Source organism: Aethalodelphis obliquidens, unplaced genomic scaffold (assembly GCF_003676395.1).
Source record: "Aethalodelphis obliquidens isolate GAN/ISIS:26980383/991018 unplaced genomic scaffold, ASM367639v1 scaffold74, whole genome shotgun sequence".
NCBI classification, from domain to species: domain Eukaryota; kingdom Metazoa; phylum Chordata; class Mammalia; order Artiodactyla; family Delphinidae; genus Aethalodelphis; species Aethalodelphis obliquidens.
The window spans coordinates 1,383,641-1,398,989 of record NW_020838018.1 but is presented as its reverse complement, the minus strand read 5'-3'; the positions used below and the strand labels follow the sequence as shown (position 1 = coordinate 1,398,989).

Here is a 15,349-nt window from a genome sequence, read left to right as displayed (position 1 = left end):
TCCTCCCCGGAGTTCCTGACTCAGTAGTTCTGGATGGGGCCAGAGAATTTGCCTTTCTAATAAATTGTGGGTGAAGCTGGTAGGCAGTCTTGACTTTGAGAACCATCCTCAGGTGCGAATTGCTAGCCCTTACCTGTCTCATTGATGGTTTTTCCCCTCTAATGTATGATTATGTTTTCATGCCACTTCATGTTATAGATCCCAGCGTCCATGCTGTGAGTTTAAAAGTGGAGGATTAATAAGCATTTATAACTCCATGCAATCATTGCTGGCAGATAAAATGCCATCTGCCAGCCACAATTTATTTATAATGGAGTTTATACATATTTATAAGTTTGCAAGCAACAAATAAACAGTTTTAAAACTGGCATATTTTATAGCAGCCAGAAAAATTGCAACTTTATACCAGGACTTGTGAATATCAATTGCATATGTATAGATACATATATACACACACACATACATATATCTACTGATTATGACAGATGTGCATCTCTGTCTGTCTGTATATACATATATACACATGCATATACCTACATTGATCACAACGGACGTGCATCTCTGTCTGTACGTGTGCACACGCAGGTTGACTGGGCAATTAGCACTTCGGGGCTCTTCCCTGGGTTTTGGTATTTTAACTAACAAGGACAACGAGAAAGTTACACAAATGTGGAGAGTTTGGGGACCGATATATCCTAGAATTTACAGACACAGGGAGGAGGGTCCTGGATGCTGCAGGAATAGGACAAGAGGGTCACGGGGGGTCCACTGTGGAAAGTGACACAAGGGAAGAGAAGTCAATGGGGGAAGCCAGGAAAGGAAAGGATGGGAGGACAGAGGAAGAAAAAGAAAAAAGAAGGGAGGGGGCAGCACGTCCAGACCTACATCCCCTGTTCACCCAGTAGCATGTAAAAAAAACAAGCAGGGGTGGGTGTTGGTGAGGCTGCCCGGGCAGGCGTGTTTGGGGGCCGAGTGTGGTCTTCCTCGGTATAGCCGCACTGCTTGTTGGCTTCTCTAACCAGCTTTCTCTTGGCCTCATCTTACGTTAGTTCACATGAAGTAGGCATTGTTCTGGGCTCCTGTGAGTGTGCAAAGGTTCCGTCTGCCTGAGGATATAGTCCAGTAGGAAATAAACGCACAAAGAGTGTGGGAGCGTGACAGGCCTGATGGCTGGTGTGGCCAACTTCAACTAGGACCCTGGAGGGTGGAACTCCTGGGTGGGTCTGGGGAGTCTGAAGGCTTTGCAAACTAGGCTGCAGACGGGATGGGGAGGGTAAGAACAGGCAGACAAGGCGTGGATGGCCCAGGAGGAGGCCGGGACCCCCTCATGCATGAAAAATGGTCGGTGTTAGGAGGGATGCTGGAGGCGGAGGTGAGGTTGCTTCTGCCTGTTCTCGCCTCCTTCCTGCATCTCATGCAATGTAAAGTTTCTCTTTTGTTGTTTCACCTTGAAATGCTGTAGGCAGGAATATATGCAAGTGGGACACACACTGTGGCCCTGGTGTTTGAGGTCATGAATTCACACTTGTCTGGGACATTTTTACCACAACCAAAGTTTCTAACCACAAATCAAGTGACAACTAAAGCCGAAATCAATGGGCAAATCCATTTTTGAACACTGAATTAACTTTTTTGTAACAGCTGTATGTTGGTTGCAAGTGGAATGGTCTCTGTTCATTTGACTTTTGAATATAACTTGTTCCAGAATAAATATTGTAAAGTTAAGTACATGAATGTTTCTTTGTATCCAGAACTAAATAAGAATTAAAATTTGATGTTTAAATCCAAGGATTAGGAGAGAACTCCGTGTACATCTAATGTGTAATAATGAGATATTTATTAATTTTTAAAAAGCATTTGGATGGCAAATTATACATATTGATAAATATTTGAAAATTTTGTGTTTTGTTTTCTGTTAATTTTTGTGAAACAAAAAGGAATTACTGTGAAGGTCTATGGTTTATTGCCAATTTACCACTTTCTACGTTGATATTGGAACAGAATCGGTATTTGGACATCTCTGAGGAGTGGAAATACAAAACCAATTTCAAGTTTTCTAACCTCTGTTCTATGAAAAATAATAAAACCTAAATTATTTGGCCAACATTTGGGATATTTGTTAACACAACGGGTAAAGAGAATTGGCTTAAGTTCCTTCCCGCCTCACATTCAGTGAATCCACTTCACTCCTTCAGTAAATGATGTGGCTTCCAGTTGTGAGCCCTGCTGCCACACTGGGCACATCCCTGAGCTTCTAGGGCAGCCAACTGGAGATGCCACATGTCGTCCCTGGACGCCGTCACTGTGGCCCAGGGGCAAAGGCTGTCACACCCACTTAGGCAATGCTGCACTTCTTATCACTGGTTATTGGAAAATGTGCCTTCATTTTCAGAATAGTGGTGTGTGCATTTCTGATTATGTAGCAAACCCTTTGATATTTGACTTAGATACTAAAAACATTTGGGTGTGGAAGTTTTGCACTCGTAGATACATTTAAAAGCATGGACTTGGTAATTTAACTAGAAGTTTTCTATAAAGTACACCTTGTTACATTTCTGTGAAAGGCTCTTTACCAGTGCAGAAGCAACATGGGTCAAGGGTGGAAACAACTGTTCTCTAAATAGTCTGATGTTAACTGTCAATGTGGGTCTGAGGGCAATAAAGAATATCGTGAAAAGTCTCTCATTTGTTTGGTGGATCTTGTATTGCCTCATGAAGGAGAGGAGTTGAGTTTGAAACCTTTCCATAGAAAGCAGATATTCTCAATTATTCCCCAGGAGACCTCTTAAAACACAATCACAGCAGAACCCCGTCAGGAACACCAAAGGTGTGGGATGAAAATGGCGGCCTGGCAAAGGCATTCCTGTTGAGATTTATGTTAACTTCTGTCCACTCGGCCTTGGGCAGTTAGCAAAGGTGGCAGAATGTCACTACCAACTAGTGATGCCAAACACTGGTCTCCTTCTATGTAGAATGTAGGGTGGAGAAGTGAAAACTTACCATTTGTGCTGGAGAAAGCTAGAGAAAGGGTTAGTTCTGATCTAGTCTCTCCTGTTGCTTCAATTACACCAAATGGAACAGAACCCATCATCCCATCTCTTTCAGCTGTACTTTGGCTGCCATGACCCTTACAATTGTCCCCCTATCAAAAGGGTAGTCCATTGACCTTCCCTATTGACCTACCAAAATTGGTGGAAAAGCACCCAATACATTGAAGTTTCCTAAAACACCAGCTCTGCTAGTGGGAAGCCTAGGGGAAATGTTATTGGAATTCTCAGAGTGTTTTAACTCCTACAGAAACACTGGCACCAAGTGAGAGGTCATACTGCCACTTTGCACATCACCAGGGGCAGCCCCAGTGTACACAGCCCCTCACACGGACTCCCAAGAATGAGTTTATACAAAGGCTTTCAGTTTTATTTATTTTTTTAACAAACATACATGGGACACAGTAAAGGTTACTAACTGAACGAGATCTAATGCACAGGTTCTCTGTGGCTTTGACATACTCAACTTCTAAATGATCTCCAGCTAGCTAGTTAGGAATGTACACATCGGTACTAAATTTGATTACTTTTTGCATATATCAAATAAACACAATTTCTTTTTTGGAGTATTTTTCATTCAGATTGATTGAAAGTTTTGCACTACCTCAAAAAAAGTTGAGGTTATAGTGTTATTAATATTAGTGCCAGACATCTGGGGCCCCCAAGCAACTCAGAACTAACATATAAATTTCTTAAGTCATTTCCCTACCTAAGGTAAAATGCAATACTCAATATTTGGGCTCTCTGAGGCAATTTTGTTGTTGTTGTTTTCTTATCCCAGTATCTTAATGCTTAACTTTTCCAGAAATGCCCTGGATTTTCTCATGCTATTGACAAGAGAATCAGCTCCTTTTCAGTGACGTAATGAGGACAACAAAAATGCCACCTATGGGCTTCCCTGGTGGCGCAGTGGTTGAGAGTCCACCTGCCGATGCAGGGGACACGGGTTCGTGCCCCGGTCCGGGAAGATCCCACATGCTGCAGAGCGGCTGGGCCCGTGAGCCGTGGCCGCTGAGCCTGCGCGTCCGGAGCCTGTGCTCAGCAACGGGAGAGGCCACGACAGTGAGAGGCCCGCATACCGCAAAAAAAAAAAAAAAAAGCCACCGATGAGCATCTCCTTACAAATAGGATTAATCTCATCAGTAACAAAAATTAAGAAAGACATTGGTCGGTACATGATCACCCAGGACCCACAGAAATCTTCCTTAATAAAGAGGAACTGGCATCATATAACAAAGAGGAGTCCCTTTCTCTTTGAAAAGTTATTCATGTATTAAGACTACTCTTTTAGTCTTTATCCAGGCAAAATTCCCACTGAACCTAAAAACTTCAGGGGGTTCTGATGTAAGGCTTACCCAAGAAAAAATCCTTTTAAAGGTTGCTTTTTTTTTTTTTAAACAAAGAACTCAATACATCAACTATATGCTTATGACAGCTCTACAAATTTGTGTATTCTTCACCCATTTGTACTGCATGAAGAATCACTGGGGATGACTGTGTACAAAAATACCTTCTAAGTAATTGCTTCTTAAGGTAAACAGTGATACAGGGTCAACATGTGTTGAAAAGGAAGAGTACAGTATGGCTATATTTCTTTGAAGAAAGCACAAGCTGCCAGATCACAAGTAAACTGCTCTAATAGTAATGGTCAGGGTCAGCTTTCGGGAATCCATGAGGCTGCTGATGACCCCAGCTGCTCAGCTGTGACAACGCAGGGAGTTGTTGACTTGGTGCTTTCTGATACAGATTCAAACTCAACATAGGATCACAGTGCTGCCTTGCAAACCTCTCCTAATTCAATAGAAACTCCCCATTACATTGGAAAGGTGAAATGAGCCAGGGGTCTGTCCTCTGCTTCTCCCTCGTGGGTTCTTTTCTTGGTTGGTCTGGGGCACAGGCTCCTGGAATACATTGGCTGGCTTTTCTGTGATTTGGAGAAATGCCAAACAATCACGTAATTTGGCTAACTTGGCTTTTAGATGTGCTTAAGACTGCAGGGACAAATGACAGAAGAGAAGCAGGGGTCCCCTTGGGGGATGTACGCCCACAGAACTTGCTCATTCTCACCAGGATACTCCAGACGCTGTCAAGTGTATGTCTCAGGACAGTTTGGAGTCAGACCCACACATCTGAGACCAGCCTTGGACAAGCCCTTTGGGGGGATTTGGGCTTTCAAAACCTGCTTAACTTGAGACTTCATGTCAGTCTGAGGAGACTGGGACCAGTGCGTCCACCTAGTACCCAGCCATATCCTCATACCTGGTGCTTCAGTCAGAACATACCTGTACTTCCTGTTACGTAACAGTATCACGTACTGCGACTTATGCATGTACCAATGGCAGACGTATGAAACGCAAGTGCTCTGTAACACAGAAATGACGAATATACAGCATCTATCCTGTGCAGAGTGTAGTGTAAAGTTACCAAACATCATCCTGATGTTCTGGGAGACACACTGTACACTGTGGTCCACGACCTTCCCTCTCTAGGCACAGCAGACAGTGGTCGGTGGGATTCAAGGTAAGGCACTGATGACATCGGCAGCTTGGTACATTTGTAAGAGCCTGGAGCCTAAACGGAAAAGGCATGCTGTCTACACTGAAATGGGTTGGCAATTCCTTGGGTTCCCTCCTTAAGAGATGTCCACAACAGGCAGGCTGTTGGCAGAATAGGTTTCCTGAGTCCTAGCTCTGGAACAGCTGCCGTGGGTGAGGCGTGCAATCAATAAGAATGTGGCTGCAGGGTTAGCTGCTGCTCGTTCCATGGAGATGCAAGGACCCCACGTTCCTGGAGCCCGGCGTCCTCACTTGCAGAGGATCCCATTCTGCAGGGTTTTGTTTCTGTCTGTTATGCAGGGCGAGGCAGCTGTTTGGGGGAGGTCTTCCTTGCTCTTTGGGGAGGGGCTGCTGTTGTTGCTGCCGCTGGATTTGCTTCTGCTTGGGTCGAGAGCAGGCTGGATGGGTGAGGAGAGGGCACCCTGGCCCCTGACCAGGCAGGTGCAGACCAGCCGGAAGAAGGCCCGCCGCATCTCCTTGCTGGCCAGCGTGTAGATGACCGGGTTCATGGCGGAGTTGAGCACGGCCAGCACAATGAACCACTGGGCCTTGAACAGGATGGCACACTCCTTCACCTTGCAGGCCACATCCACGAGGAAGAGGATGAAGAGTGGGGACCAGCAGGCGATGAAGACGCTCACCACGATCACCACGGTCCGCAGCAGGGCCATGGACCGCTCTGAGTTGTGAGGGCTGGCCACCCTGCGGCTGCTGGACTTCACCAGGAAGTAGATGCGTGTGTACAGGATCACGATGGTCACCAGGATGGCCGTGAAGATGCTGACGCAGAACGCGATGTACTTCTTGGAGTAGAGGGGCAGGATGGTGGAGCAGTCAGGGAGGTTGTGCAGGCAGTTCCAGCCCAGGATGGGTAAGGCGCCCAGCGAGAACGCGATCAGCCAGCACATCCCGATCAGGAGAAAGACGCGGTGCTTCTTGTTGGCATCGTAAGGTCTCATTTTGATCATGGTCAAGTGCCGCTCGATAGCAATGGCCAGTAGGCTACAGGTGGACGCCCCGAGGGCCACGAACATGCTGCCTTCCCGTAGGAACCAGACCGTCAGAGACAGGCTCAGAGTCCTCTTGCCTGACATCAGAATGTTGACCTTGTAGGCTATGCCGGCCAGCAGGTCGCAGAGAGCCAGGTTGCCAATGAAAAAGTACATGCGGTTGTGAAATTTATTGTTTTTCCAGATGGCGATCAAAACCATCAGGTTCTCCAAGACAATGAAGCTGCAGATGATCAAGAAAACAATGGTGGTGAGCGTGCTGCCCTCGGGGGCGTCCTTCAGCCTGTCCTTCAGCTTGCCTACATAGCTGTAATGTTTGTGCAGGGTCTCGTTGGAGGTGTAGGGTCTGGGGTGCAGCGTGAGAACCGTCGCCATCACTTGGAACTCACGATCGGTTAGCTCCAGAATCCACCAGAGGGCGCCCTGGGAACGTCCATTTCCCGGGCAAAGAAAGCCTGCGGCTCAGGCTGCAATAGTGATCCAAGCCAGACACCGGCTAGGGTGTTGAGAATGGGCTCCTGAAAAAAGATAAAAGGAGGGGGCGCCCAGTGATAAAGTAACAGCACCTAAGATCAACGGCAACAATAAAGTTGGGTAAAGGCACTAAAAATGTTGAAGCATTTGGACGGCTGATCTGCATGGGCCCAGAGGGGGCCTTTAACACAGGTCAAGATCCTAAGTGACCATGGAGACAGAGGGAGCAGTTCTGTGTCTGCAGTTGCTCAGGAGGGAAATTCAGTGCATGAGCTCCGCCATCATTCAGTCACGTCACCATCACACACACACCCAAGTAATACTTCCATCTGGAAATCTCTTTTTTTTTTTTAAGATGTTGGGGGTAGGAGTTTATTAATTAATTAATTTATTTTTGCCATGTTGGGTCTTCGTTTCTGTGCGAGGGCTTTCTCTAGTTGTGGCAAGCGGTGGCCACTCTTCATCGCGGTGCACGGGCCTCAAGGCACTTAAGGAACGCTAACCAGTTCATACTCATCTACTGCACAGGAGGTGGTAAACCCTTATTCCCAGTTACTGAGAGAGAAACAGTATTATGCCAGGTCCAAAAAATAGAATAGAATCTGGAATAATGCCCGTCCGATTTCTGAAACGTCCTTGGTGGGTTTTGGCGCAACATTGTGGGAAGTACTCACACTTCCTGGATGGGATCCTCGGGTAGCAGGGCCAGGGCCAGAAATTGAGTCTAGACGGCCCCCAGGTCTGCCCAGCGGAGAGCTCGGAAACCGACCACCTGGCCACCAAAGGAAGAAGAGCACAGGCCACGCACGGCCCACATGGCCACCCCCTAGCAAGCAGCTGAGCATGGAGCCAGGGGAGGAAGAAATACAAACCTGTAAAAGTGGAATCAACAGCTTTTGAGACTAAAGAAAGAAAAGAGAGGACAACTAACTGGATTTTCGAGTTTGGCTTAAAATTCAGAGTTTAGCTCTAACTGTCTAAACTGCCAAAACTAAATCGGTGTGTGTGAACTGAAAGAAACCAACCTGGGAGCACTAGTGAGAGGGTGGGGCGGAAAACCCAAGAGCCAGACTTCCGGTGGTCCTTCCCCACTGGACTTTGGATGTACCCCAACCCACCTGTGGCTTTATCCATCAGCCTCCTGTGATGTCCTCAGTGAAGCAGACCCAGCTACCAAAGCAGAAATGGATTTCACTAAGCTCACTTATTCTAAATTAAAATTATTTGAGTATTTAAATATATAATTAAGATCAAACGAGGTTAATTTACAACAACCGACTGTGTGAAGATTTTTCTTTACCTTTTTTTTTTCTTTTTGTGGTACGCGGGCCTCTCACTGTTGTGGCCTCTCCCGTTGTGGAGCACAGGCTCCGGACACGCAGGCTTATTGGCCATGGCTCACAGGCCCAGCCGCTCCACGGCACGTGGGATCCTCCTGGACTGGGGCACGAACCTGTATCCCCTGCATCGGCAGGCAGATTCTCAACCACTGCGCCACCAGGGAAGCCCGCATACCACTTTTTAAAACAAATTGCAAGCTGTCTTTTTAAGAGTAGAAGTAGGTGCAGCAGCTGACACTCTCAGAGCACTTTCCCTGGAGCCCCTTATTTAATCCCCATGCTGACACCGTGAAGATCTCTCGTAGGAAACCAGGCACAGGAGAACTTAGTCGCCTGGTTATCTTCCCACCACTTGCCACCCCAGAGCACAACCCCGGAGAGAGTATTCCTCATCCCCACACAGATGCACTGCCACTGCACCACGTGTGACCTCATTCATGGAAAAGGCGTGGCACAAAGGTAGGGAAGAGGAACACATGTGCCGCTCCACCAAGAGCCACAAAGCAGCAGCATCCTGAGAGCGGCTATTTCCCCGACGGCAATGGGGTCACATGGCTGGCCCGAGGGCCCTACATACGCAACATCCCCCATGCCAGACCCTTGCTGCCACATCCAAGTGGCCGCCCCTCTGTCCATGACACCATCATGTCGGGTTTGCCTCAGATGTCTCTGAGACATCTGCTTTCCCATCAGGGGTTTCTCTCCCAGGACCTGATATTGGCAAGCATAACAAGGGGATTTATAATGGTAACTGACTCAGCACCAGAGCAGTCTGAATGATAAAAAACATACTAACAGGACTAAAAGGACAGGAACATGAATTGTACAGGGATTCCCACTCACACTGGGGTGAAAGGTCTCTAGGCATCTGCAACTGAAAGGCTTTTGAAACCAGGGTGTGTCCAAAGTTTGTCTCCTGTGCCTTAGTTTCCCCCATTACTCCACGGCATTTGAATACCTCTTGGACAGTCTCCACCCCTCCGACTAGGTTATATAGTATGGATAGCAGGGAAGTGAGTCCCTTTAAAACTGATGGATCTGGACTTCTCTTGGAAATAAAGGGCAGAGGAAATACACCACAGGCTTTGCAGACTCACATCAGCTTTTTTATCCCCTGAATATGTAGAGTTTTGATAAAATTGAGTAGAGGAAACAGAAGGGAACAATAAAAACTGATAACCAGAAAGAAAATAACCAAAACAAAAATTGTCTAAGATGTGCCAGAAACCCATCCAAACCATGAATCTTGAAGGTGAACATATTTTCCCGTTAATTCTTGATTTATAGTTTCCCTTAATTAAATATTTATCGCTCAAGGAGCACATTTTTCAGAACGTCTTTTGTTAAATGTGAATCTCCGCATTTTGCGTAACTGGAAGATATCCATCTCTCTTTGGAATCTAAAAGCTTATTTTCTTTGGATTATCAACATTAGAAAGTAGACCCCATCTGAGAGTTAAGTGCTGGGCGAAAGATCAGATTGATTTTGGATGCATCTGAACACCATTGTGCATAGTCCGACCATCTCACGGACGAGTTCGGGCCTCCATCCCGAGGGGCGCAGCACAGACTCCGAGTTTGCCGGAAGAACGCTCTGCCCCTCCCAGGTCCTGCTCATGGCGAGGTGGGGCATCGGCCCTCCCTGGCTCATCCATCCTGCTGCTGCTGGTCACTGCAGAGGTGCTGGGCACTGCGGGCACCAGGGCTCCTGGGAGACCAACCTATCCTATCCCTCATGGCCTCTTCTAGTCACTGACCACTCCCAGATAGTAACATTCTCTGGACGTCTCGTCCCCTAGGGTAATTTAGCCTGTGTCTGACCTTCATATAAATGGAGCCATATGATATACAGTGTGCCTGGCATCGTCCTCTCAATGTGATGCTCCTGTGAGCCATGCGTGGAGATGCCGGTAATTCCTTCCCATTGCTTCCACCATGTGGATGGATGCAACAGCCTCCATTCATTCCTGGTTGTGGACATGGAGTGGTTTCCAAGTGTTGTTGTCCTTAGCAGTGGTGCTAGGATGGGTTGAGGATGTTGTTGTGGCGAGCACGTGCCTGTGTTTCCAAGGAGTACCGTGGATTTCCTAGCATTGATGTCTAGGTTGGGCTTTGATGGGAGGGTCCCTGCAGAGGCTTATGGGTCTTAGCCCCTGGTCCTGCAAGTGGTATTTGTGGGGAGCTGGAGAAGTCCACATAGAGGGTGAGCGTTACACACTACAAATGCTCACGTTTTGTTTTATTTTAAAAGATAGGTGTCTGGGCTGTTAGTGACCAGCATCTGCCTTTCCATTGTAAAAGGTTGATCACTGCTTAATTTCCACCAGAATACTTAAAAATACAGCCTGATGCTGAGAAGTGTGGCTGGGTGCTGGCTAGTTGTGTACACATTCCGAAAGCCAGGCATGTTATAGAAGATACTCAGGACAGAGATGCTCCTGCTTATGGACAGTGGTCTTCCAACAAACCCAGATTCCGACACAGCTGTGCCTTGCTTATGTCCACAGGCAGAGTTCTCACTCTCAAACTGTGCTCATGTGGCCCAGACCCCCACAGACCCGTCCCCTGAAGTACACTGCCCACACCTGAGCTTCCCTTACATCTACTCAACAGAGACCTGTTACACCTAAGAGTTTTCACTTCAACCTCATTCAGTTGGGGTCTTCAAGTCTACCTCAAGGCATTTCAACACCAAGCCTTTTTCTTTTTGCAGAGAAGGAATACGACACTTTCTGTAAGGTGGTTCAGAGGTGTGTCACCCCACACCTCTTCCCTCCATTCCAAGTTGGAGCATCTGCGGGGAGGAGTGAGCCCGGCAGGGGCCGATGGATTCCAGATGTGCTTTCTGTGCTAGTGATTCACTTTCTCTACACATGTCAATTTGAAAAATAAACAAACTGTAAAAAGAAGGAAAAGGAAAAAAACAAAGGGAAATATTTCCACAATCTGGGGTCTGTCTCTTTCTCTCTGTAATGGCCAAAAAAAAACCCCAAACGAACAAACAAAAAAGCGCACGCACACACACAATAAGATAGTGAGAAATTTATTTCTCCTGGTCGGATGCAGGGCACTGTATTTTTAAAGGCACGTTCTCCCAGTTCATCCCCCAAACTGAATTAAAACATGAAGCATTTGCCAACAAGCCAAATTTCTTGGAAAGCAAGGGGTTTTTTTTGTTTTTTTTTTGTTTAGAAGAATTTAGGAAGGAAATAATGAGTTGGCCATTTCATGGCCCCAGAAAAATTCCTTTGCTAATGAGTATTTCCCCTCACTCCGAGCTTCTTAGGTGACCTCACTCTGCTTTCAGAGATAGTTCATAGCAAGAGGCTTCACACACTCAGTCTTGCACGCCTGCGAGTTGCTCTGTGACCATTAGTGGAGCTCCCAGTGAGAAAACGGCTGTTACAGATGAACCACGTCAGGATTCCACACCTTCCCCTTTCTTCTCTGGAGTGTGGAAGTGAGTTGGTCCCTGATCAGGATTCCTGCTTTTCAGTGGCTTCTCCACAGCTCTTTCTCCCGGTAAACAAAGCTTGGATGATAACACAGATCTGGGGGCAGTCCAGGGAGCCCCAGGAATGCAGGTTGTACCCAGGACCTGGTGCAGCTCGAGCATCTGCCTCCGTGCACACACTCCTGGGCATCCTGGCTCGTCGATCGGAGGGCAACTGCTTTAGATGCAAAAGGTCTTTACCTTCATTGGTTTTCAACCAGCCTTGTCAAACTTTCTCTTCTGTGCTTGTTCTAAGGAAGGGCACGGGACTGAATTCCTACCAAGACTGCCACAGGACGAATGAAAGTGTGTGGAAATGAGCTCCTCCAGGCATATGCAAATAAGAGGTGTTCTGCCCAGGAAGTCCTAACTGGGGGGTCCCTGTCATCCTTTCCCACAGCAGTGCTCTTACTCGGTGATACTGCACATGTACCCCATGTTGCACATTGCAGGTACCATGTCTGATCCCCACTACAGCATCTGCCTTCCAAATGTACATAGGAGGAAACTGAGTCCGGAGGGTTGGGTGTGCGGGCTCAGTGTCCTTTGTAGCACAGCTTGGAAGAGGCTGCGCTGGGCCGGATGCTTGTGTCATTGGATTCCAGCGCACCACGTTAGGGATAAGCTCTTCCGGAGGCTGTCACCTTTCCATGTGTTCCTCACCTAGATAGTGACAAGAGTGTCACCACCATGCTTGGAACTGATAGCAAAATGCTGGAATGCTAATGTGAGGGCTTGACTGAAATATATGGAAAACTCTGACCCCGAGGAAATGGAGCGGCATCTTCAAGGCCAAAGAGCCTAGTCAACTGACTCAGGTCTCTCACTCCAGCTCACGGTGCTGATGGGACGTTAGAGCCACCCAATCCGTACCACACTCTCCTTGGAACAACCTTGTCACTGATTTACCTGACTGGCCTATTGCCTGGCCTCTTATAGATGCAGCTGTAATTCCTCAAAAATTGAATGAAAACAAAAGAGAAGAAAAGGCAACTTTATGCTTAGTAACTGTAACAACACTTAAAAGTATTATTAACTAAAACTAGACAGGATTCCACTCAGTATATCATATTATCTCCAAAAGTTCATGGAATATCTCTTAAGGCAAGTAATTAATTTTACAGAAAATGTACGGCAAAGGAATAATATGAAATGGCTCCGAAACTGCTAAGAAAGGAATCACGAAGCCAAATGCGAGGAAACAGAAAGGCTCGTGTAGCCCACGGCACAGCAGTCCTGGCTAACTGGCCAACGTAACAGATTGCCTGAGGCTGCCTTGCCAGCTGTGGCAGCACCAGAGTCATAGTCCCAAGTCCTGGCAGAAAAAAAGGGTTTCTCCAATTGGGCAACCCCAAATGTTTCAAGATTATGGTATGCTCAAATCCCCATGTCTTTGCAACAAAAATATATGTATACACTGTAGGTCCTGAAACATTTTTAGGAGGTGGAAGAGATACCGTGGAATCAAATTAGTGTCATTATTTCCAAACAAAGAAAAATCAGTTAGTAAATTTTGAGAAATAAATTCATTAGGCCAATAGGTAAGGCTCCTTGTACAGGAAATGGGAGTTTCAGCATCCACATATGGTAGAAAATTAGAAGACTCATGCCTTTAATGAAATGCACAAATGTAAAGAGGAAAGCAGCATTTTCAGAGATGAAAACTGGTTGAGGAAGCATTTTGTCTATATCTTAAGGGCTGACTTTGTGTTTCAGATCTCTGGTGTCAGGCAACAAGAGCGCCTGGACTAGCAGGCCCTAAGTGAATGTTTGCTGACTGAGAACATCCAGTGTATGGTTCTCCTCCGGCAACAAAATTATTCATACTGGCACTGAGCTCTGCATCAATTGAGAACTTGTACAGATGTGGATAATTCCACAACTCCTTAAGTACTACACACACACACACCACACCATACCACACTCCACACACATATACACACCAGAACCACCACGTACACCAGCAACAGGCTTGGCCATCCCTTGTTACTCATATACCCACAGACCATAATCCTGCCCTCGTACTTCCTAGGAATTACGTTTTTGTTAACCATGCCAGCAAGATTTTCATCAATGAAGAAATAAATGTTGAAAAGATACATTAGGAACATGTGATTATATACAAGGTCTGCAACTTCTAACTCCAGACTTGAAAAAGATGCCTAATTGTGGAAATACCCAGAGCTCCAGAAGAGCCAGACTCAGTTCATGCTGCTACCTTTCTTCATTTTCAAAGTAAAGCATGTTCACTTTAAAAATCCAACAAGAAGTCCCTCTCTTACCTCTAAATACAAAAACACCACAAAGTAATATGTCCTTGGGAGTGTCTAATGTCAGGAAGAGAGAGAACGTAAGAAGGAGAGGGATCAAGAGAGAGGGAGAGAGAACCATTTGGAGACTGGAGGGTTAAAAGTGGCAAAGTTAGCACTTTCCTGCACCAGGTCAAAGAAGGACCTTCCCCAGCTTTATCTGTTAGGAATGTAACATACTGATCTTCCCTGGGAACCTCATTATTGCACGATAGGAACTTTTTCTTCCAGCCCCCTGATTCTGACAGCCCTGACTGCCTTGTTTGAGACATAGAAGGAAAACTGGAATTTCGTGGCGAATAAAATTAAATAGAATAATTTCCTCAAGAGAACAAGCACATGTACACACGCTTCCAGAGTCCCAGGTCCTCATCCTGGGCGGGAGCCCAACTTTTTAATTGTTCCAGGAAAGCGACTGACGGAACGTCTCTGTGAAGAGTCACTACTCTTTCCTTGGCATTTAAATGCTCCAATTGTACTTAAAAAGGGACCATCCCCTCCCCCACCCCGCCTCGGCTTCAGTCACCAGAATGGCTGACCTGTGTGGAGGGGGTGATGCTGATGTAATGTGCTCGCCCACCCAGGTCACCGTCGCGCCGAGGACTGGCTGGAAATTTGTGAGAAAAGTGGACCCGGCTGCCCCCACCCACCCCGGTGCCCCGGGCCTTCGGCCGTGCCGTCTCACCTCCTTCTGGGAAGGGCACTTGGGCCACCGGCATCCTGACACCCCTTCCTCCGCTCAGATGCGAGCTGGGCTGGGACGCCGGGATAGTCCTGGGGCTCGGGAGTGGGGGCACTTTCCCGGGCCGGAGAGTCTCGCTCGGGTTCGTCCTGCCACCGCGCTTGGCGCCGGGTTCCTGTCGCGTGTCTCCCAGACCAGATTCTTCAGCCTCTGTCCCCGCCAGCCGGGCGCAAACTTTTCCAGCGGCCCGCTGGGGCGGGGCCCGAGCTCCGCCTCCCCGCCTTGCCGCCCCACGCCCACATCCCGGGCCCCACCTCCACCTCCCCGAGCCCCAGCCCCCTACTCACGCCCCCCACGCCCCCTCCTCCCCTGACCTCATACCCCACCTCCCCGCACCCTGCTCCATCCCCCGGCCTCCCGGCATCTCCCCGCCCACCCA

The 15,349-nt window shown here is 47.4% G+C and overlaps 1 protein-coding gene across 1 annotated transcript; it reads right to left on the bottom strand.

Moving 5' to 3' along the window:
- Window positions 1–4,928: 4,928 nt before the first annotated feature.
- S1PR3 (sphingosine-1-phosphate receptor 3) lies at window positions 4,929–15,135 on the bottom strand. The gene is made up of 2 exons (XM_027091984.1): window positions 14,914–15,135; window positions 4,929–7,130 (listed from the first exon to the last, which is right to left on the bottom strand). Exon 2 carries the CDS (start codon window positions 6,985–6,987, stop codon window positions 5,851–5,853), a length of 1,137 nt encoding a protein of 378 aa, XP_026947785.1. The 5' UTR covers window positions 6,988–7,130; window positions 14,914–15,135; the 3' UTR covers window positions 4,929–5,850.
- Window positions 15,136–15,349: the final 214 nt, after the last annotated feature.